Genomic DNA, 27205 nt, shown 5'->3' with positions numbered 1-27205 from the left:
TGGGAGTGTTTCCTTAATTTCTCTTTCACATTTTTCATCATTAGTGATATAGGAATGCAAGAGATTTCTGTGCATTAATTTTGTATCTTGCAACTTTACCAAATCCATTGATTAACTCTAGTAGTTTTCTGGTGGCATCTTTAGGATTCTCTATGTATAGTATCATATCATCTGCAAACAGTGACAATTTTATTTTTTCTTTTCCAATTTGTATTTCTTTTACTTCTTTTTCTTCTCTGATTGCCATGGCTTGAACTTCCAAAACTGTGCTGAATAATAGTGGTGAAAGTGGACATCCTTGTCTTGCTCCTGATCTTAGAGGAAATGCTTTCAGTTTTTCACCATTGAAAATGATGTTTGCTGTGGGTCTGTCACATATGGCCTTTATTACGTTGAGGTAGGTTCCCTCTATGCCCACTTTCTGGAGAGTTTTTATCATAAATGCGTGTTGAATTTTGACAAAAGCTTTTTCTGCATCTATTGAGATGATCATATGGTTTTTCTTCTTCAATTTGTTAATATGGTTTATCACATTGACTGATTTACATATATTGAAGAATCCTTCCATCCCTGGGATAAATCCCACTTGATCATGGTGTATGACCCTTTTAATGTGTTGTTGGATTCTGTTTGATATTATTTTGTTGAGGATTTTTGCATCTATGTTCATCCGTGATATTGGTCTGTAATTTTCTTCTTTGTAGTATCTTTGCCTGGTTTTGGTATCAGAGTGATGGTTGCCTCATAGAATGAGTTTGGGAGTGTTCCTTCCTCTACAAAGTTTTGGAAAAGTTTGGGAAGGATGGGTGTTAGCTCTTCTCTAAATGTTTGATAGAATTCACCTGCAAAGCCATCTGGTCCTGGACTTCTCTTTGTTGGAAGATTTTTAATCACAGTTTCAGTTTCATTACTTGTGACTGGTCTGTTCATATTTTCTATTTCTTCCTGGTTCAGTCTTGGAAGGTTATACCTTTCTAAGAATTTGTCCATTTCTTCCAGGTTGTCCATTTTATTAGCATAGAGTTGCTGGTAGTAGTCTCTTAGGATGTTTTGTATTTCTGCGGTGTCTGTTGTAACTTCTCCTTTTTCCATTTCTAATTTTATTGAGTCCACTCCCTCTTTTTCTTGATGAGTCTGGCTAATGGTTTATCAATATTGTTTATCTTCTCAAAGAATCAGCTTTTAGTTTTATTGACCTTTACTATTGTTTTCTTTGTTTCTATTTCATTTATTTCTGCTCTGATCTTTTATTTCTTTCCTTCTGCTCACTTAGGGTTTTGTTTCTTCTTTCTCTAGTTCCTTTAGGTGTAAGGTTAGATTGTTTATTTGAGATTTTTCTTGTTTATTGAGGTAGGCTTTTATAGCTATAAACTTCCCTCTTAGAACTGCTTTTCCTGTATCCCATAGGTTTTGGATCGTCGTGTTTTCATTGTCATTTGTCTCTAGGTATTTTTTGATTTCCTCTTTGATTTCTTCAGTGATCTCTTGGTTATTTAGTAATGTATTGTTTAGCCTCCATGTGTTTCTGTTTCTTACTTTTTTTTCCCTGTAATTCACTTCTAATCTCATAGCATGGTGCTCAGAAAAGATTCTTGATATGATTTCAATTTTCTTAAATTTACCGTGGCTTGATTTGTGACCCAAGATGTGATCTATCCTGGAGAATGTTCTGTGCACACTTGAGAAGAAAGTGTAATCTTTTGTTTCTGGATGGAATGTCCTATAAACATCAATTACATCTATCTGGTCTATTGTGTCATTTAAAGCTTCTGTTTCCTTATTTTTTTTCATTTTGGATGATCTGTCCATTGGTGTAAGTGAGGTGTTAAAGTCCCCCACTATTAATGCGTTACTGGTGATTTCCTCTTTTAGAGCTGTTAGCAGTTGCCTTATGTATTGAGGTGCTCCTATGCTGGGTGCATATATATTTGTAATTGTTATATCTTCTTCTTGGATTGATCCCTTGATCATTATGTAGTGTCCTTCCTTGTCTCTTGTAACAGTCTTTATTTTAAAGTGTATTTTATCTGATATGAGTATTGCTACTCCAGCTTTCTTTTGATTTCCATTTGCATGGAATATCTTTTTCCATCCCCTCACTTTCAGTCTGTATGTGTCCCTAGGTCTGAAGTGGGTCTCTTGTAGACAGCATATATACAGGTCTTGTTTTTGTATCCGTTCAGCAAGCCTTTGTCTTTTGGTTGGAGCATTTATTCCATTCACGTTTAAGGTAACTACCGATATGTATGTTCCTATGACCATTTTCTTAATTGTTTTGGGTTTGTTTTTTTAGGTCCTTTTCTTCTCTTGTGTTTCTCACTTAGAGAAGTTCCTTTAGCATTTGTTTTAGAGCTGGTTTGGTGGTGCTGAATTCTCTGAGCTTTTCCTTGTCTGTAAAGCTTTTGATCTCTCCATCGAATCTGAATGAGATCCTTGCTGGGTAGAGTAATCTTGGTTGTAGTTTCTTCCCTTTCATCACTTTAAGTATATCATGCCACTCCATTCTGGCTTGTAGAGTTTCTGCTGAGAAATCAATTGTTAACCTTATGGGAGCTCCCTTGTATGTTGTCATTTTTCCCTTGTTGCTTTCAATAATTTTTCTTTGTCTTTAATTTTTGCCAGTTTGATTACTATGTGTCTTGGCATGCTTCTCCTTGGGTTTATCCTGTATGGGACTCGCTGCACTTCCTGTACTTGGGTGGCTACTTCCTTTCCCATGTTACGGAAATTTTCAAGTATAATCTCTTCAAGTATTTTCGCAGGTCCTTTCTCTCTCTCTTCTCCTTCTGGGAACCCTATAATGTGAATATTGTTGCGTTTAATGTTGTCCCAGAGGTCTCTTAGGCTGTCTTCATTTCTTTTCATTCTTTTTTCTTTATTCTGTTCCTCAGCAGTGAATTCCACCATTCTGTCTTCCAGGTCACTTATCCGTTCTTCTGCCTCAGTTATTCTGCTATTGATTCCTTCTAGTTTTCATTTCAGTTATTGTATTGTTCATCTCTGTTTGTTTGTTCTTTAATTCTTCGAGGTCTTTGTTAAACATTTCTTGCATCTTCTTGATCTTTGCCTCCATTCTTTTTCTGAGGTCCTGGATCATCTTCACTATCATTATTGTGAATTCTTTTTCTGGCAGGTTGCCTATCTCGACTTCATTTAGTTGTTTTTCCGGGGTTTTATCTTGTTCTTTCATCTGGTACATAGCCCTCTGCCTTTTCATCTTGTCTATCTTTCTGTGAATGTGGTTTTTGTTCCAAAGGCTGCAGGATTGTAGTTCTTCTTGCTTCTGCTGTCTGCTCTCTGATGGATGAGGCTATCTAAGAGGCTTTTGCACGTTCCCTGATGGGAGGGACTGGTGGTGGGTAGAGCTGACTCGAGATTGACTTTTTTATTCAGCATAATGCCCTTGAGATCCATCCCAGTTGATGTGTGTATCAGTAGTTCATTTCTTTTTATTGCTGAGTAATATTATATGGTATTGATGCACCACAGTTTAACTGTTCACTTATTGTAAGACATTTTGGTTGTTTCCAGTTTTGGGCTAATACAAATAAAGTTTTGTAATAGGTGTGTAGTGATGACTCATCGTGATCTTATTTTGCATTTTGCTAATGACAGGTGATGTTGAACATCTTTTCATATGCTAATTTGCCATCATTTAATCTGGTGAAATGGCTTTTTGTATCTTTTGTTAATTTTCTGGTTGTATTGTTTGGGTTTTTTAATGCTGGCTTTCAAGAATTCTTTATAGATTCTAGATGAGTCCTTTGTCATATATGTGGTTTGCAAATAAGTTCTCCTAGTCTGTAGCTTGTCTTTTCATTCTCTTAATGGGTTTTTCACAGACCAAAAGTTTTTAATCTTGATAAAGTCAACTTATCAATTTTTCCTTTTATGAATCATGCTTTCAGTGTCACATCTAAAACCTCTATAAACCAAGGCTTAGCTACTCAAGATTTTTTCCTCTGTTTACTTTGAGAAGTTACATAGTTTCACATTTCACATTTAAATGTATGATCCATTTGGAGCTAATTTTTGTATAATGTATGAGGTATAAGTTAAGGTTCATTTTTTTGCCAATAGACATCCAACTGTTCCAGCATTATTTATTAAAAAGATGATTCTTCCTACAAGGTCTGCTTTTGTACCTTTGTTAAAAGTCAGCTGGCCGCATTTGTGGGGCTATTACTGCATTCTCTATTCTACTCCATTGATTTATGTGTCTCTCCCTATACCAATACTACACTGTCTTGATTACTATATAGCTATATGGTCTTGAAATCAAGTAAACTGTATGCACTTATTCTTTTTTCAAAGCTGTTTTAGCTATTATAGCTCCTATACTTTCCCAAGTAAATTTTAAAATAAGTTGGCCTATGTCTACAAAAAAAAACTAGAATTTGACAGAAACTGTGTTAAAATTGTGTATTGATTTGGGGAGAATTTACATTATTTCCATCATTTCTATGTTGAGTCTTCCAGGCCATAAACAATGCACATTTCTCCAATTATTTAGACCTTTGATTTTTTTCATCAGTTTTGTACTTTACAGCATAAAAGTCTTGTACATATTTTGTTATATTAACACCTAAGTAGTTCAATATTTTTGGAGTGATTGTAAATGATATTGTATTTTTAATTCCAGTTTCTATGTGTTCACTGTTAGTATATAGAAATATAACATTTTTGTAAGCTGATTTTATATCTTGCAACCTTGCTGAATTCACTTATTAGTTCTAGTTTTTTGATAGATTCCATGTTTTTATATGTGTAGAAGATCATGTCTCCTTCAGATAGAGTCAACTGTTTGCTTTCTTTCCAATTCATATGCCTTTTATTTCTTGATCTTGCCTAGTAGTACTGTCTAGAACTTCCAGTACTATGTTTAATAGGTGTGCTAAGAATATGCCTTGTTCCCAACCTTAGGGTAAAGCATTCAGTCATTCATCATTAACTATGGTATTAGCTGTGAAATTTTTATAGATATTCTTAACCAAGTTGAGGAAGTTCCACTCTATTCCTAGTTTTTAGAGAGATTATTTTTTTAAATCATGAATCGGTGTTGAATTTTTCAAATGCTTTTTCTGCATCAATTGGTACACTCATACAATTTTTCCTCTTGTTAATGTGGATGGATTACACTGATTCATTTTCAAACACTGAACCAACCTGGCATCCCTGAAATCAACCCCACTTGGTCATGGGACATAATTCCTTTTACATACTGCTGACTTCTATTTGCTAATATTTTGTTGAGGACTTCTGTATCTGTGAATATTGGCCTATAATTTTCTTTTTTGTACTGTCTTTGATTTTGGTATTAGGACAATAGTAGCCTCATAAAATGAACTGGGAACTGATCCACCTTCTTCCATTATCCGGAAAAGAATATAAAGAATTGGTGTCAATTCTTTAAAATTTTGGTAGAATTCTCCAGTGAAACCAGTTGAGCCCCAAGATTTCATTTTAGGAATTTTTTTTTATTGTAAATTCAATTCCCTTAATAGTTATAGGGCTATTCAAATTATCCATTTCATATGAGGTTATAGTCTACACTTTTCTACAAATTGGTGCACTTCATCTAAGTTATTATATTTTTTCCCAATAGCAAGCCAACCCAAGAATTCTACCTAGCAAGCATCAGATAAAGTTGGGAAGCTATCTCAATTACAAAATGCCAAGGCACTTGAAGTAATAGTTTTAGGTTTACACTATGTGGCATCTCTTATAAGAGTGACTTATAAAGCATCCCACTGAAGCTGTTTTTCAAGGAGTGGCAATGTATTTGGGCAATCCAACCATACGATCCTCACTGCACCACATGCAGAATGACTCTCCAGTTACACCCAAACCAGAAGAGTTAACTGGACGTGAAGGGATCACATCTTGGTATTTTTACTCTGATGTTCCAGTCAGTGTTCCTCCTAGCCTTTTTTTTTTTTTAACTCTGTTTAAAACTCACAAGAAGTTGCAAAAATAACAGAGTCCCATGTACCGTTCACCCAGCTTCTCCTGATGGTGACATCTTATATACCTATAGCACAGTATCAAAACCAGGAAACTGACATTAGTACATTACTAGATTATGGATTCCTTTATCCTTTTTATAGATAAGCTATATAATAGTGAACTTTCTCAGAAACTCTCCCAACACTTGGGCATCCTATTAGCAATCAAACTACCAATCCAGACTTCTAATTCAACTGCAAACTACCTATATATAAACAATCCTTCTACACACAAACATATACATACTCTATATATTCATACCTCACACACAGAAACACAAAAGTTTGCATCCACACATGCACAAACTTATATGAAAACAACAGCAATCCCACCCTTCTTATCTGAGTACTGTATTTCACTAATTTCTACTTTCCCTAGCTATTACTACATGAAGACTATGTGTAAATGAGTCTGAGGGCTAAAAGAAATCTTTAAAAGTTATCTAACATAAAAATCCATCTAATGCTTGATTCCTTGTACCACATCCTCATCAATGATCCTTCAGCCTTTACTTGAGTACTTCTAATGACAAGAAACAAATAAGATATGAAGGAATCCAATCCACCTTTGGTCAATCCTAATTCTTGAAAGGTATCTCTAATCATTAGCCCAAAACTTAAAAATCTGTACTCATTTACTTCTAGTTGTATCCTTTGGGGGATATGAACAAAAAAGGCTTATCCCTCACTGTCTTTCTCCCAGGAAAGACAGATGCCCTATTTTGCCTAAGATGTCCTAGTTTGCATCTATTGCTCTGGCATACTTAATAACCCCTTTTACCTTCAAGATCTGAACAGAACATTATATATTCACTCTATCCTGTATAGCCCTCAAAAATATGAAGACCACACGTTTTTATTAGGTTAACCTCATTTTTCAGCTCTTCTTTGTATGATACAATTTTGAGGGCCTTCACTAGCCTTATCATTCTTGCCTCTGAATGCACACCAGCTTATTGATATTCCAAGAGTTTAAGTTCCTTGTCCCATATATATACTAATGAAAGATTTTCTAATCCCAGTTAAAGAACAGAAAGTCACTTACACCCCTTTGAATTCTAGACCAAGATACAGCATTGCAATTACTGTGCCTCTGGGTAAAGACATCTGAGTGTCTTGAACCATGATACTAGGTAGCAGTCTCACATTATACCAGTAGGTGTCACTCTATATATGATATATTTAAAGTTATTTAAGTCTCAATTTCATTCATTCAACAAATTTTTATTAAGCATCCATTATGTGCCAGGCATGATTCTAGGTGCTATGAGATTATAGAGGTGAACAAGACATGATCTTATTTTCATGGAGCTTACAGGCTAGATATTAATGAACAAATCTGCTTTATTTACTTTATATATAAAAGTCTATAAAATTCTATTCCTAGGGAAATTTTATTTTCCTGAGTTATTAGATAGTAACACTCAAAATAGCTCATGAAGAACATATTAATGAAACAGAATCAGAGCGGTACAGGTGAGATTAATGTATCCAGTGTATTTTCTAGCTGTTTGAATTGATACAACACTTCTCTTCCAAATTTCAAGTTTCTAAAACCCAAACTTTAGATATCCCTCATTACAGTGGGGAGGAATTTATCTTAAAAAACAATTCAAAACACAACATTGTAAAGCAATTATATTCCAATTTTTTAAAAATGCACATTTTAAAAAAATCTACCTATTCATGTTTTTACAAAGGAGAGACTGGTATACAAATTTTTAAAGATTATTTGTAAAGCTTATTAATTCCCAAGTTCATATTTCCTTGTTTCTACTTAGAAAAGTTAAAATGTCCCCTTCTAAATACCAATATACTCCCCAGGTTAACAGAACAAAGACAGTAATGAATTATGCCTCAGCATAGAATTTAGGAATTCTTCTACTGTCAACATCCTTATTTGGATACATGTGAGACTCATAGCAATTATCAGGACTTAAAGGTGATCTATTCATGGTTAGAGCACTGCAATGAAAGGTCACACTTTGTCAAAATAAACAGATCTAAGAGAAGGAGGAGACACTGTACATCAAAAAAGTATATTTGCCTGAACAGAAATCCAAGGACCTTTCATTAATCCAAGAACTATTTAATTGTTATTTTACTTCTCTGTATTCTCAAATAGAATGTTCTCTAAACTGGAAAGGCTAGGAAAAACATGGTTAAGGAAATATTTCAGGCTCAAAAGTCCTACTGCTTCCAATTCTTTAACTTCAAAATTCAGTCAAATAAATCTATTTGAGAAAAATGATGCTTATAAGAATTTAATAAGACCTGGCAGCTTCATGTAATATCCAACCTACTGTTTATTTTGAAATACCTCGAACTCTTATTAGTTACTGTTCAAATTACCTGAAATATACTGCATATTGTTCAATTTTAGCATGGACTCACATGCATACTTTAGAACACAAGAAGTACTCAATGAACATGAAGTTATAAATAAACACTAAGGTGCTTCATAAAACATGGTTAACATAAAAAAGATTAAATTAATTTATACCTAATATTAAAGCATTTTCTTTCACTTTGAAAGGTAAAGTGGTGGTTGACCAAATATATGTAAAACACGGTTTACTGTGTATGTTTTTTTCTTTTTTTTTTTTGCGGTACGCGGGCCTCTCACTGTTGTGGCCTCTCCCCTTGCAGAGCACAGGCTCTGGATGCACAGGCTCAGCGCCCATGGCTCACGGGCCTAGCCGCTCCATGGCATGTGGGATCTTCCCGGACCGGGGCACGAACCCGTGTCCCCTGCATCAGCAGGCAGACTCTCAACCACTGCGCCACCAGGGAAGCCCTGTGTATGATTTTTTAACTACATTTGTAAACTCTCTGACAGGCTCAGTACTGTTAATGTCTGGCATATCTGAGATGTCACCAAATTTGGGGAAACTCAATGGCAGAGACCTCTGTTATCGCAGTACTTTTATTCCAAATATAAAAATGCATGTGTGCAAAAGGGGGGTTAGTGTATTGGAAAAAGCACAGCTTTTGGTGTCACAACGATCTACGTTTGAATTTCAGTACCACCCTAAATAGCTATGTGATTTCTGGGCAAGTTACTTAAACTGTTCTAAGCATCGCTTTTCCACCAGCATGCAAATAACAGGTTGGATAGGACTAATACATTGTTTATATTATATAAATGCCTAATACATGGTTTGATACATAGCAGGTACTCAAGAAATGGTATTTATTAGGAGAATGTCATTTTTTTTGACCATTAGATTGACTATACCAGTTAATGTTGAACAACTACTGACTCACTAGTTTTTATAACTATAACAGGTTTATAAAACCAAACCCCTTACTAGACTGAATGCCAACAAATAAGCACCTTCTCCTTTAACACAAGTATATTTTGCATGACCTTACATGAATTGCTTAGATAAAAGCTTTTTCTCTTCTCTTTTGTTATTTTAAAGTGCAGATGCATTTGAGTCATTTTCTCCTTTTGTTTCATATCCTTAAGATCCAAAGCTTCAAAGACATAATGTCAGCATGCATCGATTTATGACTGAACTCTTGAAGAGACACTGAAGAATTACCTTGTCAATCACCCCAAGGACTCTGAAGGCCTTCAGCTCCTCGGCAGGGCTCCTTAGGTTCCAAGGGGGCCTTGAACTTAGTGATCCTGGAGGCTAATGGAAGATATCAAAGATTATACATCAATCAGGGAGGTGCTTGAAGGAAGACTGCCTGCTGAAGCAAATGTCAGGCCAAAGGAACTAAATTTATCATAAATCAGAGAATGGAAAGATGAAAGGAGGAAATTTCTATTTGTCTGGAATGTAAAATAAAAAAATAATAAAATCAAAAATGAAGAAAATCAAGAAAACAGTTGCAAGTAAATAAATCATAACATTGAAAACAAAATTTTAAAAAGAAAAATTAATGAGCTGATATAGTTTCCAGAGCAACAATGCAATTCAGAACTGTATAGCTGTAATGAAACTTTGTAACAAATGGCTAACTGAGCCAACAATCAATCACAGCCTTATATTTACCCCAGAAGCCTCAAGAGTAATTTAGAAGGAGGGGACTAAAACAAATGTAACAACAGATAAACTTGGGGAGGGAAGGAACATAAGTTATTTTCTCTCATCATAAAACTACAGTCCTTTAATGTTACTTTATAAATATATACTAGGTATGTTAAGAGGGATTGGCAAATTCAAGTTCAATCAGAATTGCCAATAATGGTGAATAATTAAGAGACTCTGTCATATAACCAATAATTATTAGAACTGAGATTGTGTAAGCCTAGAAAAGAGATGATTTACAGAAGAAAGAAAATATTTTTTAATATTTGAACGTTCAAATCTGTGATGTGGAAAACTTAGTCTGTTCGCCACAAAAATAAGTCCAAAAAGGATCAGTGAATAAGGAAGGGATATTTCAGTACCACATGCAATGAAAGAATAATCCTAACTTTCCATCCATTGGTCTTAGCTTTTCCCTATCAGTAAAGTAAAACATTAGACTAGATAAACTCTAAAGATGTCTCCATTTGGCATTTACAACCAGAAAGCAATGTTTTATTAATCCTTATATTAAAATGGTGATGCTGCAAAGGATGACAGGACACACAAAGCCTTATTATACCCTCAAAGCAGACCTTTTTGTTGTAAAAAGTCTGTTAGAATATATAGGAAACATTTATCATCCCCATGAGTAGACAATAAATATCCTGGTTAACCAAATGTCATGATTACCAGAGCTACTGAGTTACATTTTTGATACTTCAAGTCCTAGTGCAACTCAGCATCACTAGACAAGAAGCTCCTTGAGAACAGGAAATATGCCTTATTCATCTTTATATTCACAGTGCCTAGCATGTTGGTTGGAAGCAAAGAGAAAGAGCAGAAAAGAGAGGAAGAAGGAAGAGAGGAGGGTAACAAGTGAGGGAGGTTGCATAGACAAATTAGGTGTCTTTTACAAACGGGGAAAACTGTCACTTTGTGAAATTTTCTAAAAGCAGCAATCCTAATTGCTTTCAAAAAATTTTTTGTTTTTAGGTTTAGTAAGCAAATACTAACTTCAATATGCCTAAAGAGGTGGTATTTAATTTTTTTTTAAAAAGACAACTTTTTATTTTTTAAAGAGACTTAACCTGAGAACGCTGGTGACAGTGGCAACTGGACAGGATGATCATCTTTTCTCTTTTTTTAAGTACATTGCTCTTTTTTTATGTTTTTTAAAAATTTATTTTATTTTATTTATTTATTTTTGGCTGTGTTGGGTCTTTGTTGCTGCATGCGGGCTTTCTCTAGTTGCGGCGAGCAGGGGCTACTCTTCATTGCGGTGTGCGAGCTTCTCATTGCAGTGGCTTCTCTTGTTGCACAGCACAGGCTCCAGGCGCGTGGGCTTCAGTAGTTGTGGCATGAGGGCTCAGTAGTTGTGGCTCGCGAGTTCTAGAGCTCAGGCTCAGTAGTTGTGGCGCACGGGCTTAGTTGCTCTGCAGCATGTGGGATCTTCCCGGACAAGGACTTGAACCCGTGTCATCTGCATTGGCAGGTGGATTCTTAACCACTATGCCACAAGGGAAGCCCGATAATAATCTTTTTAAAGCTATTTAATTTCTACTTCTAGGATATGTTTCCAAAAAATTCCTTTTTAATCTCACTTTATTAGGTGCTGAGTTGGATGACATAAAACACAGATACATCTCTGCCTCCCTAAACTCCAAGGGGAATTTTTAAGGATAGAAAAACATTTAGCAGAGTATTTTAATAGACATATAACAGAAATAGTCTCTTCGCTCTTAATCTATATTATTTTATCTTCATACCTCACCCTGGCCTGAGTGTAGTACTTACAAGAAGTTATTATTATAATCCCCATTTTACAGATAAATAAAAGGAAGTTCAGAATGGTTGGGTGTTTACCGTCAGAAAGAGCAGTGAAAGATCCTAGGCTAGACCCCAACTCCTTACTCTATTGCTTGCAGTCCTTCTGCTACACAACACATTCTGATAATTAAGAATTCATCTCCCCCTACTCTATTACCAAGTAAGAACAAGAACTGCTTGTGATTTGGGTGAGAGGAATGGTTAGGAAAAGTTATAGGAGGAAAAAGAATACTTTAAGTGATAACTTATCCATTACATTCATCTTTGAAAATATAGCCAAACACGTCCAACATCCCTATCTCCTACTTATCCCTCTTAATCAGTAATGTCATTGGATCTTTCAGTTTCCAAAGAAAGTTATCAGTTCACTTTAGCAACCTCAACAGCAAAGACAGCAAACCACAAAATCTCTACTGTGCCTTTCAATAAATTACTGTGTGCCCACTATGTGCATGATAACTGAAAGGGATATAAATCATCAAAAAACACCATCCCAGGACTTCCCTGGTGGTCCAGCAGTTAAGACTCTGCGTTCCCAATGCAGGGGGCTCGGGTTCAATCCCTGGTCAGGGAACTAGATCCCGCATGCTGCAACTAAGAGCCCACATGCTGCAACTAAGAGCCCGCATGCCGCAACTAAAGATCCCGTACGCCGCAACTAAAGATCCCGTATGCTGCAACTAAGATATGGCACAGCCAAATAAATAAATATTAAAAAAAAAAGACATGGTCCCTAGCTTCAAGACGTTTACAACTTACCTGAGGAGATAAGCCAAATACATGAAAAGTTAAGTAACAATACATTTTTTAAAAACATAAGACAATAGAGATAAGTCACTAGTTTATCATGTGTCTGATAACCTGTGGTCTCAGAAAGAAGTGGAATCAAAGGGGATTTTAAATGTTATGTAGGAATTACGTTAGGAAAGGATATTATACATAGGATTGGGGAAAAAAGAACTCTCTTGGTGGGGAAAAAAATGTTCAAATTGTAGAACAAAGGAAAATAAAATTGCACTTTTAAGGTTGGTCAGTTTTATTGACTTTAACAGGCCTTGAATGCCAGGGAAAAAAGTCTGGACTATGTTTTCCAGACTCCAGAAAACAAGTTTTTGTATGAGAAGCAACCCAACGAAAACAGTGATTTAGTAAGGTTACTTTTGCAAAGACAGGAATGGTGAAATTGTAATGGGGAAAGACCAAAGGCAAAGTGATCATTCAAGTTCTCTTTCTACTTTAACCATCTATAAAAGTTTAAGATCAGAGAAATGAACAAAGAAAGATCATGAAATAAAACCATCAATAAAAAATCCTGTATTTCTGATATGCAGTGTTTAAATTGGGTAGAATCCCTATAGATCTATTCCTTTTTTAGATGGCAAAAGGAAACATAAATCCACAGAATTTTAAGAAAAGAAAGAGACCGAGATCAAGTCCAACATTTTTTTTTTCAGATGAGAAAACTGAAAAGCAGCAAGGTTAAGCAATTTGTCTAAGATGACAAAACTAGGTAATAGACAAGAGGGGATTAAATCTTATTTATAAAATAATATAACATTGTTTAGGAAAACTTCAGCCAATGCTATTGGGGCAGGGTGGGGTGGAAATATTTCTAGGCAACATGGCTGATTTCCTTAAAGAAAAAAGTAAAAATTTCACTTATTTGTATTAGCTACTATATCAGAAGATGCCTAGAGAAGCAAGGAGTTCAAAACTTAAATACAGAGGGTGAGGAGAAGGGAAAGGCAAGAATATACGATAGTCCAACAACCTTCAAAACCAAAGATGGCAAGTATATATCACTCAACTGCTCAAGCCAATGGCAAACTCTATTAGTCCCACACTCTGTCTTGCAATACAGCCACTACCAGTGGACTAGAGTTAGCACACTAGTAGAACCTATTTACTATTCCTGTTCAACACTGTCTAAATGGTTAAGTGAACCTTACCTTTGTTTACATTTTTGGTGTTTTTTAAAGCTGTTGTTTATCCTGCCCAGAGTCTCTTTCACTCGGTATTATTCCCTTTTCTCAATGAGATCTATCTCAATTCTTACCAATCTGTTAGTGAGGTACTTTTCAAACTTTAACATGCATGCACATCACCTGAGGACCTTGTAAAAATGGAGATTCGGATTCAGTAGTCTTTGGTGGAGCCTAAGATTCTGCATTTCCAAGAAGCTACCAGGTGATGCTATGCTGCTGCTCCACCAACCACATGTGGAGTAGGGTTAGCTACTCATCCTTAAATAACCTGAGAGTAAGTCAGCATTATTTGGGAGGGAACAAGCAATCAAGGACAAAAGGAAAGCTCTACAAAGAACATATCAAGAATCCACGCTCTGAACCATGATAGCTAACTACACTAGTTCCGAATTTGGCTTCATCTGTAGATTTTTGGCTATGCCGAGACTTTCACTGGCAACCTATTAACCCTCAATACTCAGTTTCCTAAAAAAGTATCTCTTACATCACATTTCAAGCACAACTCTTAACTGCAGTCCTATTACTGATTTGGAATGCACCTGATTTCTATCTTTGCTTTGCCCATGTCTCACTAAGGGTGACACAACACTCATTTTAAAATATTTGCTAAAGAAGAATTGAGAAATACCAATAATACCAGTAAACAAAATGCACAACAGAGAAATATTTTCAATATTATAGCAACTATACTCAAAATCCACAAAATATTCAGGAAAGCCATACATTCTACAGTTGTCCCTCAATATACACAGGGGATTGGTTCCAGGATCCCCACGAATACCAAAATCCTCAGATGCTCAAATCCCTTATTTAAAATGGTGTAGTATTTACAAATAACCTACACACATCCTCCCATATACTTTAAATCATCTCTAAACTACTTATAATACCTAAGGCAATGTAAATGCTATGTCAATAGTTGACAACAGGTGCCAAATTCAAGGTTTCTTAGAACTTTCTAGAATTTTTCCCCCCAAATATTTTCAATCTGCAGTTGGTTTAATCCACAAATGTGGAACCCATGGGTTCACATGGGTTCCATGAGGGCCAATTGTAATTTCATTCGTACCTTGTAATTGCAAACAAAAAAGGTATTCGTGCTTTAAAAAGTACGCAATCCTTTATGTCCTAAATTTAGACCATTTACTGTCTTTTTCTAAATTTCATTGATCTTAAGTTTTAAATTCCTAGAGCTAAAAATAGCAAATAAGCTATTTCAAGTCTTTTCCAGAGAAATCCCCTCTAACACCAATTCTTAAATCATTCAAAGTCACCAACAATTTAAAAAAAAAAAAAAGGAAAAGAAACCCATCTCCTTTAGTTAAAACTACACCTTTAGTTTAAATAAAGCTCATTTCCTTTTTTTCTCAGACTTGCTCCTTAAGTTTCCTCAGAGCCTTTTAGTAATGAAGTAATGAAGAAAAGAAAGAGTAGGAGAGTGCTTTTGCTCCTTTCTGTCCTTTTTTGAAAAGGATATTATCACCAACGATGGGGAAATTCGGAACTTTTTTATTTACCACATAAGAGTCTCAAATAAACTCAATAAAGCAAAAGCTTGAACTACCACAGAAAACTCAGGTAAAGTGAGTCATGACCTAGACTGCACAAAAGGGAAAAACAGTAATCAACAAAAAATTTCAAACCCAAAAAGGATTCCTTTCTTTTCTTTTTTTTTTTTGTGGTACGTGGGCCTCTCACTGTTGTGGCCTCTCCCATTGCGGGGCACAGGCTCCGGACGCGCAGGCTCAGCGGCCATGGCTCACAGGCCCAGCCGCTCCGCGGCATGTGGGATCTTCCCAGACCAGGGTACGAACCCATGTCCCCTGCATCAGCAGGCAGACTCTCAACCACTGTGCCACCAGGGAAGCCCTTCCTTTATTTTCTTAATCAACCAGATGAGAAAGAAATATTTGCACATGTATTCAAGAAAGAAATAATATCTGCTCTGCACAGAATTTAAGATTTGCTAAAAATCATTTATATGATTCTCTCATTGTGTTGGTTGAAACTGTTGCCCAAAGATGGTTAAAGAAGAGAAATAATAAATTCACCAAGCTCATCCAGAACCTCTAGAAGACATTTAAGTTAAATTACAGATAAAAAATAATCAAGCATATCTGACCTAAATAAGGGCCAGATTTAAGAGTAAAATACAAAAGTGAAAATAAAAAGCAAATCCTTACCCTAAAAGAAAAACATCTTGCTCTATCAAAAAAAACTCTTCTCTAACCTCCTTGCCTAAGAACTGAAAAAAAATCCTAGCATATCAAATCTGATTCACTAGGTACCCCTTTTTAACCCTTCCTGATACAAGTTTCCATTATTCTACATGGCTCTCACAATCCTCTCTAACTTTTGTTTCCTCAATTACGTACATATTTTACGTAAAATTATGCTTTAGGGTTTGCAAGAGCAGAGACTGTGTCATATCTTTAATATAACTCCAAAGTATATCTAGTTTGATACTGTATACACGCAGAGTCATAACAGATGCTTAATGAATTTATATAAATCTAATATAATCAGCTTTCCTATACTAGATCTCTCTTTTTTTTATTTTCACTTGAAGCTATGCTTGAAGGAAAATTCTGACTGATATACTTCATGGTTCCTTTCTCCAAGTCTATTTATATATTTATTTGCCTAATAAGTTATTGCTCCATAAAATGACTGTGGGGAACTGTAACAGGGGATACATAAATGGGGAGTTTGAATGAGTAAGTATAAGTAGAACATTCAAAGTTAACATTAATAGAAAGAACAGAATACTGCTGATTTTGACTCCCTAAAACTTTTAGAATATGGTTATCCCTTGAATAGCATGGGGTTGGGGTGCCAACCCTTCCCACAGTTGAAAATCCTAATATAACTTATAGTTGCCCTCTGTATCCACAATTCCTCCTGTATCCATGGATTCAACCAACTTCAGATTGTGTAGTACTGCAGTACTTACTGCTGAAAGAAATCCACGTGTAAGTGAACCCGCACTGTTTAAACCCATGTTGTTCAAGGATCAACTGTATTTATATACAAGATGGATTTAGTAAAAGTTCATAGAGGCGCATCCTATTTAATACATTTATGAGTATCCCCAAAAATGGACGGAGAATATACGCATCAGGATAGCACACAGGGTAGGTTGCCAACTCCACAGAAAATAAGAATTAGATTCAAAGTAATGTTTACATAAATATTCCATTTAAAAATGATAAAATTCAGGGACTTCCCTAGTGGCGCAGTGGCTAAGAATCCGCCTGCCAATGCAGGGGACATGGGTTCGATCCCTGATCCGGGAAGATCCCACATGCCACAGAGCAACTGAGCCCGTGCGCCACAGCTACTGAGCCCGCGTGCCACAACTACTGAAGCCCGCGCACCTAGAGCCCGTGCTCCGCAACAAGAGAAGCCACCGCAAGGAGAAGCCCGCACACCACGACGAAAAGTAACGCACGCTCGCCGGAGCTAGAGAAAGCCCACGTGCAGCAACAAAGACCCAACACAGCCAAAAATAAATAAATAAAATAAATAAATTTATTTAAAAAAAAGATAAAAAGATAAAACTTAATCCTGCCATTTGCAAAATGAATGGACCTAGAGGGTATTAGGCTAAGTGTCAGGGAAAAACAAATATTGTATGATTCCACTTACATGTGGAATCTAAAAGACAAAACAAATGAATAAACATAACAAAACAGAAACAGATTCATAAATACAGAGAACAGACTGGTGGTTGCCAGAGAAGGGAGGGGGTGTGAGTGAAATAGGTGAGGGAGATTAAGAGGTACAAACTTCCAGTTACAAAGTAAATAAGTCAGCATAAGGAATATAGTCAATAGTACTGTAATAACCTTTTATGGTAACACATGATAACCAGACTTATCATGGTGATCATTTTGTAATGTATAAAAATATTGAATCACTATGTTGTATACCTGAAACTAATATAATATTATAAGTCAATTTTACTTCAATAAAAATAAAGTTTTTAATTTTAAAAATTAAAAATAAAATTCAATAGTGAAGCATTAAAGGAAATAATATAATTGAAACAATGATGAAAGAAAACAGGAAAAGATTAGCAAACAGAATACAGAGTCACAGTAATTAACAACCTGAAAATGAGTCAGCAGTTATCTTACTTAAATACATTTATTATGTTAGAACAAGTAACAAAAGTATATTACTTCCAAGTTGGAATATATGTTTTTGTTCTAAAAAGATTGGCCAAAGGCTTAACAACAAAAATTCTTATACTAATAAGTACAGTTCTGATAACTGTATGTTTTAAAAGGTCACACAGAAAATGAAAAGGCCTCAGAAAAGCAGCAAAAAAAGTTTTAGTTGTCCAATGAACCAAGATTAAATAATGGGCTATTTTTAAACTAGAAAATTGAGACATTTTATAATTTTCAGAAAGTATAAAAAGCATTTTAAAATGTGGGAAAAGGTATATAAAGCAATATATGAGGGGAGATGAAAAATAGGGCTATTGCTTATTAAGCTAGTCTTAAAAGTTTGGCTTATAGGCTGGTCTTTTTATGAGGTAGGCACTTGAATGTTTACGTGTGTGTGTGCGCGTGCATCCACATATGAGTGATTTTTTTTAAACTCATTTAATCCTAACTACAACCTAGCAAGGAATTACTATTATCCTCATTATTCAGATGTAGAAACTGAAGCTAAGAGGTGTTGTTAAGTATCTTGTCCAATCTTCCATGGCTTCAAGGGACAGAGTTGAGATGTGAACAAGCCTGCCTGCCTCTTAGATCAATTAAGAAAATAAACACTTTCTCCCACCTCTAGAAGGTATAACTCTTAAATTGCATCAGGAAAAAAAAACTTAGTTTCATATAAAGAAAAAAATAGAAAAATTTCTTCCAGAAATTTGCCAAATCCAGATGGACATAACATAAAACAATAATGATAAACCAAAATGTTTCTAATGTTTTAAACATTCACCTGCTTTCCAGACAAGACTAGGGGTAGCCCCAAATAACCTAAATATCCCTGTTAGAATTATACCTTTATAATTCTAGGTGATCTATAGCTGCTACTTGTAGGACTTATGCTTAAATAATTAGTTTTAGCATGAATCAATAACTGGTACAGGAATGGTATAAGAATCATAACTTAACTTTAAATTTTTCAAATAAAATTCAGTATAAATTACTGTCATTCTACACATGGTGATATTAGGGATGGAGTAAAGAATAAAGGGCCGAGAAAGAGAAGGAGAAAGTGAGTCCCATTTTATTCCACTTCTGGTGGTGTGCTTTAATGCTTTTCTTCCCACCAACACCTTGTAAGAAAATCACTGATAAAATTCCAAAGACCAAAATGCTCAAACATTCTAGTTAGAAATAAAACTGAGAGACAAAACAGCAAAAATGTCTAAAGAAAATACAAAATGAAACATAAGACATACCTGAGATACATCATGAAGTTGAGGTTTCACATAAAGGCTAGAGAGACTCTCTGCTCGCATGAGATATTCTGCGGTTCTTCTCTTCACAGCTTCTCGACGAGTAGGGCTTGACTCTCCTAAAAGGAAAAAACAAAAGTCAGGACATGTGAAAAATAAATAAACTTTCTTTTATCCAAACTGAAGATTAACTTCCTTTTACCCAATTTACCACTTGTTCACATTTCTAACTGAAAAGAAGAGAGAGATCAAAATTGGAACAGACATCAAAGTTATTCATATCAGCAAGGTCTAAATATTACCCAGATGAATTTCATTTATCTAAATTCTGAAACACTCCTATTTAAATACATATAGAGAACTTGATGTATTTTATAAGAGGAGCCGATATATAAAGAATGTAATGTAAAAGGTCTGTGTACAAGAGACTAGCCTAGTCCAAACAGTATACGGTTGTCCAACTCAACAAACAGGACCAAGTGCAAGAGACATTTAATAAAAGCTGTGACATGGATGTGATATGCTATAAAAGTACCACCAAACTGGAGAATAAAATTATTTAGGGTAACTCCAAATTCACTCTGATTTTTGTAAGCATCAGGGTTTATTCATTAATAACAAACTGTCACCCACCTTACAACTGAAAACAATAATGTGATTTAAATCCTTGTAATATATTATGTGAAAGTGAACAAGGATCATTTACCCTGTCTGGCTCTCAGTTTCCCTAAGGAAAGGATATCCAAAGTGGCCTCTAAGAACTCAAGATCTCAAAAAGGAGGTGTTACACTCCTGGATCTCTCCTCTCCAGAGTGGGATGATCCTATGCTTTTACCCATTTTATATACATACTCGACTATAATATAACATTTCATTTGAAGAAAGGATTCCATGGCTAAAAGTCAAAAAGTCTGAAACCACTGTACTATATGATGTCTAAGGTTCCTTTCATAAATAATATTCAATACTATTCATGACTCATTTTTATCAAAGCACTTAATACACAGTACTGTTTTTATAATTCACCCTATGCATCTTCTGAATGAAGTTAACCAAAATGTAAGTATCACACAGTGGAAAGTACCCTGGATTACATTCCAGAAACCCTGGTTATCTGAACTCTGGCTCTGCCTCTCGTTAGTCATGCGTCCAATGATAAGTCATCTCAACTCTGTGAACCTCTTCCTCATTCTCTAAAATGGAAATATATACCTCAAATGACTGTAGAGATTAAAGGAGACAACATACATAAAAGGTACTACAACAGAGCCAGTGCTATAGGAAGCAATAAGTTGTAAAGGTTTTCAATCTTGGTTTTTCTCTCAAAACCAAATCTTACATAATAATGTCACCTGGTTTGCTGAATTAGAAGTGAACTGAATTACAATAAAGCAGGTATTTTCCCCCAAGACACTACAGGTGGAAAAACCTCTTCTTATTTCTGCCTGGAACAACAGCTTCTATTTCTTCTGGGAAATGACCCTTTCTCCTCCCCTTCATACTCCTCCACCTCTTCCCCCAACCACTACTAACCCTTAACAACATGGTTTGAATGAAAGCTGCTACTTTATTTCACATCTCAGCCCCTCTAGTCACCACTTGTCAGCCAAGGGTGAGCCTCCCTGTCACAGCAGGGCCAACCATAGAACCCCATCCTCTTGGCCACAGTTGGAGAAGGGAGAAATTGGCCCAACACAAACTGGACCAATCAGTCCTTCTGTGTTATTGACGCTGTAAGTAAGAGAGGGGGAACTGCCAGCAGCCATAGTTTCTGCCAAAGCAAAAAAAGAGACACAAATACCAGAGACCAAAAAAGAAAACCTAATGTGACTGGGGTCCCTGATTTCAGTTGAACCTACAATCCTGCCATTTGTTGCCTAAGGTAGTGGATTTTGTCACATGTAAACCAAAGAACCCTGAATGAATACAGACCTCTAAGAAAAAGTACAGGGACTTCCCTGGTGGTCCAGTGGCTAAGACTCTGCACTCCCAATGCAGGGGGCCCAGGTTCGATCCCTGCGCAGGGAACTAGATTCCACATGCCGCAACTAAGAGTTCGCATGCCTCAACTAAAGATCCCGCATACCACAAGGATGATCCCTCGTGCCACAACTAAGACCCAGCACAGCCTAATAAATAAATAAATTTTTTAAAAGAAAAAAAGAAAGAAAAATTGCAACAAAGTTGGGATTGCAATTTTGCTTAAATACCTTTCCTTTCACAGCTTTTATCTTACCACTCCATCTCTTCTCTCCTTTATGAGTAGTAATTCACAAATATAACTGGTCGTGGTGAGGGATGGGGATCTCTACTGCCTTTTAACTGTGGAACAATCTATATTTATTAACACTCCAATTCCTCAAACCTCAAATAAAATGTCAGTATGCTTCCTGCCTCTGTCCTTAAAATTTACTTACATTTCTAAACCCAAGGTTTTTATTTTTACTCTGTTGAAAAATGGATATAATCTGTGAAAATCACCTAACATATTTTGAAGATAAAATGTGCCACGTAAATAAGAAACATTCACTACTTCGACACACTGCTCATTCTTAGTTTTGAGCTTATTGCTCATAGACTCCAACTGCTACTCCCATTATCATTAGCTCTTCTCATTGCAGGTTATACCTTTCAAGCCCTAATTTAAATCCCCATTTAGAATTTTTGGTTCTTCTTAGGCTCAACTCTAATAGAAACTATGGCAATTTAGGGTTTTTTTCTATTTAATTCAGTGTCATTAAGCTTTAATAAAACTTCAATTTTTTCTTTTTTCAAAAAAATCAACTTGAAATTTTAAAATGTCAATTATAAAACACCTAATTAAAGCTAGAGTTAAAACCATATTTTGTGGGCTTCTCTGGTGGCGCAGTGGTTGAGAGTCCGCCTGCAGATGCAGGGGAAACGAGTTCGTGCCCAGGTCCAGGAAGATCCCACATGCCACGGAGCGGCTGGGCCCGTGAGCCATGGCCGCTGAGCCTGCGCGTCCAGAGCCTGTGCTCCGCAAAGGGAGAGGCCACAACAGTGAGAGGGCCCCGTACCGCAAAAAAAAAAACAAACAAAAAAAACGTATTTTGTAATCAAATTGCTGCTTTTTAAACTTTTTGTATTTCTGTTGCTTTCGAGGCAGTCACCATAGTAACAGAGAAACAAGAACCGGAAGCCAGCAGTTGAAATGGACTCCTGCTGATGATAGTGGTTCCGCTTCCATGGAAACAACAATGAAGTGATGGAAATCCTGGAAGGCTTTTTAAGTGTAACCTTAAATATACATACTATGACTCCTTCCTTATCAGCCCCTTAAAAGTAGGTCACAAGCACTGCTCATCAATAGAAGCAGCCAAGGATGAAAACCACCTCTTGTAGATTTCTGCTGCAGGATACTTACTGAGGTTTTTGAGTATCAGAAAGAAAAAATTAATCTATCGATTTCCAGAATAACTCCAAGTAATCAACTTATTCATAAATATGACTTTAAACAGATTTTACTTGATCAAAATTTTTGACTAACCTTCTTAATTTCTTAATCTTCATTTTAAGACACACGCAGCATATAATGATTATTTTTCAAGGAAACTAGGTTACCTGGAATTAAACTTTTAATCCCATATTAGGTCATGTGGCTATTATTTCTTCAGTAATATATCTAGGTAGACACTTAATAAATGCTTTTAAAAATGGATACGTATTTAACATTCTACCTAGGGACTTCCCTGGTGGTCCAGTGGTTATGACTTCGCCTTCCAATGCAGGGGGTGTAGGTTCGATCCCTGGTCGGGAAGCTAAGATCCCACATGCCTCGGGGCCAAAAGCCAAAACATAAGAAGCAATATCGTAACAAACTCAATAAAGACTTTAAAAATGGTTCACATCAAAAGATCTTTAAAAAAAATAAAAATTCTACCTGAAGATAAACTAATACCTTCAATAAGTTCTCTACATTTCTGTTAATCATTCAGACAGAACAAGAATTTCCACTGTGCTTTGGCAGTCAAAAGAGAAAAACTGCTTCCATTATTTATTTACTAACCTTTATGTCAAAAAGTTCTGGTGTACCATAAAAGATGTCTTATATTTATATATTGTGTCAACCCATATTTCTTTACCTCAGATCAAGAGAAAGAATAGAATTAGGGTGATTATAAAGTGTGATTCATGAAAGAAGAGAGTGTACCTGAATAGAAATGAGCAATTTCAAAGTTGTCATTGAAAATTTTTGAAAACTGCTATCCAGCAGTCCAGAGCACCAACCCTGACTCAATTTACTAAGAGAAGTTATTATAGAAGGCACAATCTATAGATAATAGAATTGTGAAATTCTAATTTACCCAAGAGACCATCACCATTTGGTACTCCCGTTGCGGAGCACAGGCTCCGGACGCACAGGCTCAGCGGCCACGGCTCACGGGCCCAGCCGCTCCACGGCACGCGGGATCCTCCCAGACCGGGGCACGAACCCGTGTCCCCTGCGTCGTCAGGCGGACCCCCAACCACTGCGCCACCAGGGAAGCCCTTACCTTCCTTTTGTAACTAAGGAAATTGAGGCTCAGGGATGTGAAATGCCTTTCTCAGTCACAAAGTTAAATAAGAGCCTAAACCCAAGCCAGATCTTATGCTACCACACTTCAGGTAACTGAATTTGAATTAGATTATTCTACTGTTACTGAGTAGAGCAAGAAAAAGACAGAGCACAGGACAAGTACAAGCGAGTATGGGAACAAAGATGAACAGAAAATAAAGGTAAGGAGTTGAGGCAGGAGCCTATCAGACAAGATAAGAGTAGAATCAGAGAGAAGGAAAGACTGAAGAAGATAGACAGGCACACAAGAAAATCAGAGCTATGAAGAGGTACAAATTTCACACTATGTAAAAGAGAATGGGCCTCTCTGAGAAAAACTGGGCTCTCAAACATCCTTGTAACCCAAGGATTTCCTTGGAAAACAAAGGTCCTTATTCATTTACCCACTTTTTTAAAAAAAGGCATTTTTACTCACAGAAATAATGAAAATCAGTTTCACGAACTAGAATAAAAAGTTAATTCTTCCAATTCTGTTATTCTACCCTTAGTCACTAAAAAGAATATAGCTACTGCCTCATCACTGATTCAACAAAAGAAAAGCAATGTTAAAGGAAGAATTGACCACGTCAGACTTCTTGAAAGCCAATATGTCTACATTTGTACTTTATGGGAAATTTTTAGGGATTTTCAAGAGTATTTTGACCATACTTGATTGTCTCCACATGCACAGAATTTAATCCCCATATAAGACTCTACTTAGTCACATCTTATATTCCTATCGCTACTCCACACTCTCCAGTAGGCCCTATTGGAGGCCCTATCACTTTACTCTTGGTCAAGCATGCTTGGTTTTCATTCAGATTTATCACATTAGAAAGAACATCCAAATCAACCTGGGTTTGCTGGGATAAGTTTTTGTTTGTTGGTGCTTCCTTTTTTTTTTTTTTTAACAACTTCAGTCACACAAAAGAATATGCCTGTTTGAGATGGCCTTGGTGGTTAGAGTTTTTTTTTAAGTGCTGATTTATTATATTCAATGGGTTTTTTGTTCTTTTCAGGTAAAGCCTACCATTTCTGACTTATGCTAAGTGTTCTGACAACAAAAGGCAACCTTGAGAAGAACTGTAATTTACGGTTCTACACATCACCCACAAATCTAGAGCCATCAGCCTTTCCGTGAATAACAAACCTGGTCAGTCAGGGAATCTGCTTCCCATTTGCATTTAAACAACCCCCATTAATGTTTTTTCTAAACTAAGTGTTATGTGAACCCTAGAAGTTCAAAGAGTCACCAAAGAATAGTAAAAGCAATTGTCACAATAATAGTTGTGCCCAGGCATTGCCTCAACTATAATTGCTTTCAATGTTGTTTAAGCAGTTTTTCTGCCATTAGAAAAAGAAACAGGGCTTCCCTGGTGGCGCAGTGGTTGAGTCCGCCTGCCGATGCAGGGGACACGGGTTCATGCCCCGGTCCGGGAAGATCCCACATGCCAAGGAGTGGCTGGGCCCGTGAGCCATGGCCGCTGAGCCTGCGCGTCCGGAGCCTGTGCTCCGCAACGGGAGAGGCCACAACAGTGAGAGGCCCGTGTACCACAAAAAAAAAAAGAAACAAACAAACAAACAGTCCAAAATGGAGCCACTAAGCCCATGTCACCAAACTTTAGAATACCTAACTTAATCGCAGTTTCAACCTTCCCCAGGACTGGAATCTTAACCAGTCAGTCTGGAACTTCCTCGTCAGCACCAGGGAGGTAACCAGCCAATAAACGTTTTTGTCTCCCAAAGGAAGGTGTCTTGCTCAAAATAATTTTTTGTTTATGACTTCCTTGTCCCATCCCCTCTCTGGCTTTAAAGACCTTTCCTTTTCTGGAGCTCCTTGGAGCTCCTTTCCACTTGCTGGATGGGATGCTGCCTGGTTCAGGAATCAATTAATAAAGTCAATTAGATCTTCAAATTTACTCAGCTGGATTTTTGTCTTTTAACAGATATGGTGTCAGTGTCAGGGTCCAAAGTGAACAAACTTCTGATGGCATTCGAGGACAAGAAAGACAGGTGTGGTATCTGTGAACCCCTTTTTGTGTTCACTGTCTTTCTTTCAGCGGTCAGTTTCTCTCAATTCTGAGCTCCTTTCTCTTTGCATCAAGCTTCAAATATAAATGGCTTTCCTTTACAGGGCAAGACAGCTTGAGCTGGTGGACAGTTCTGCCCGGAACCCAGGTCCCTAGCTTTATAATGGACTGCAATTCCCAGGTTTTTGAGTGGAACCCCCAACCCTTAATTCTGTCCCAGGATCCACTTAGGTACTTGTTAGTGGCAATATGCTGTTCCCTATTTATGTGGGGCCCCCAGTCCACAGCCCGCATTTGTTGAGATCTGCTGGTTCAATGTTTTCCCCAGTCCAAGGTCCAGCATCCCACACTGGGGAACTGGTATGGTACACACAGGGCCTTTTCTTGGTTAGGACTCAGTATATACTAAGGTACACATTTTTTTGCCTTACTTTATGTAGACAAAGGCTAAATGCTAATAGGAATCTCAGAAGTCAAAACAGCCTCAAAATTGATGCTTAAGGGTTGAGCATTTAAGATCTGTTAGAATACCCACCACCTAACTCAAAGACTCCCAAGTTAGGATAAGTTGGTCACAGAATGGGTTACTGGCACTCAGTCACTTGCCAACCTTAAGAAAATTTCCACGCATAGAGGTACACTGTAAAACACCACATAATCCCCAACCCTATGACACACCCCTCTTTGGTATTAGTTTGGCTCCAAGAGACCCAAAGGCCTAGCTAAAAAAATAAAAACAATAACGGGATCCTTAAAATCCAAAGAGTTAGGCTTCCCTGGTGGCGCAGTGGTTGAGAGTCCCCCTGCCAACGCAGGGGACACGGGTTTGTGCCCCGGTCCGGCAAGATCCCACATGCCAAGGAGCGGCTGGGCCCGTGAGCCATGGCCGCTGAGCCTGCGCATCCGGAGCCTGTGCTCCACAACAGGAGAGGCCACAACAGTGAGAGGCCCGCGTACCACCAAAAAAAAAAAAAAGTGTTTCTTCTTCAGAGAAATTTCTAGAAAGGATTCTGACAAATACTCTAGGATACTAGTTTCTGGTAACTTTCAGATAATAACACCAACTGGTTAAGAATTTATAGAACTCTAAGGAAAAACTGGATTCATAAAACTGCTAACAAAAGATGAAGATCAAGAACTAATTACAGTGTAAAGCAACTATACTCCAATAAAAATTAATTTAAAAAAAGAAATAATTACATAGAACTGAATTAACTGATGAAGATGATTATCATTTTTTATGACTTTTTGTTTAAAACATTGCTGGTTCTTTCGTTTTTCCAGGTTTAAGGAAATCCTTTTCTCTTCTTTTAAAGCTATCAGCAATTTGGTAACATACATTTGTGAACTAAAGTG

At 36.7% G+C, this 27205-nt stretch overlaps 1 protein-coding gene across 3 annotated transcripts in view; it reads right to left on the bottom strand.

The window, feature by feature from the left end:
- RPS6KC1 (ribosomal protein S6 kinase C1) overlaps window positions 1-27205 on the bottom strand; it is a 197708-nt gene that overhangs the window by 70909 nt on the left and 99594 nt on the right. For all 3 annotated transcript variants that reach the window (XM_082616018.1, XM_082616023.1, XM_082616019.1), the window contains 2 exons: window positions 19268-19383; window positions 9554-9646 (listed from right to left, as the gene is read on the bottom strand). In XM_082616018.1, the coding sequence (XP_082472144.1) occupies window positions 9554-9646; window positions 19268-19383 (209 nt within the window). The remainder of the gene's footprint in view (window positions 1-9553; window positions 9647-19267; window positions 19384-27205) is intronic.

Source organism: Mesoplodon mirus (assembly GCF_964341445.2).
Source record: "Mesoplodon mirus genome assembly, chromosome: 3".
Classification (NCBI taxonomy): domain Eukaryota; kingdom Metazoa; phylum Chordata; class Mammalia; order Artiodactyla; family Ziphiidae; genus Mesoplodon; species Mesoplodon mirus.
This window is presented reverse-complemented; position numbering and strand designations above follow the sequence as displayed.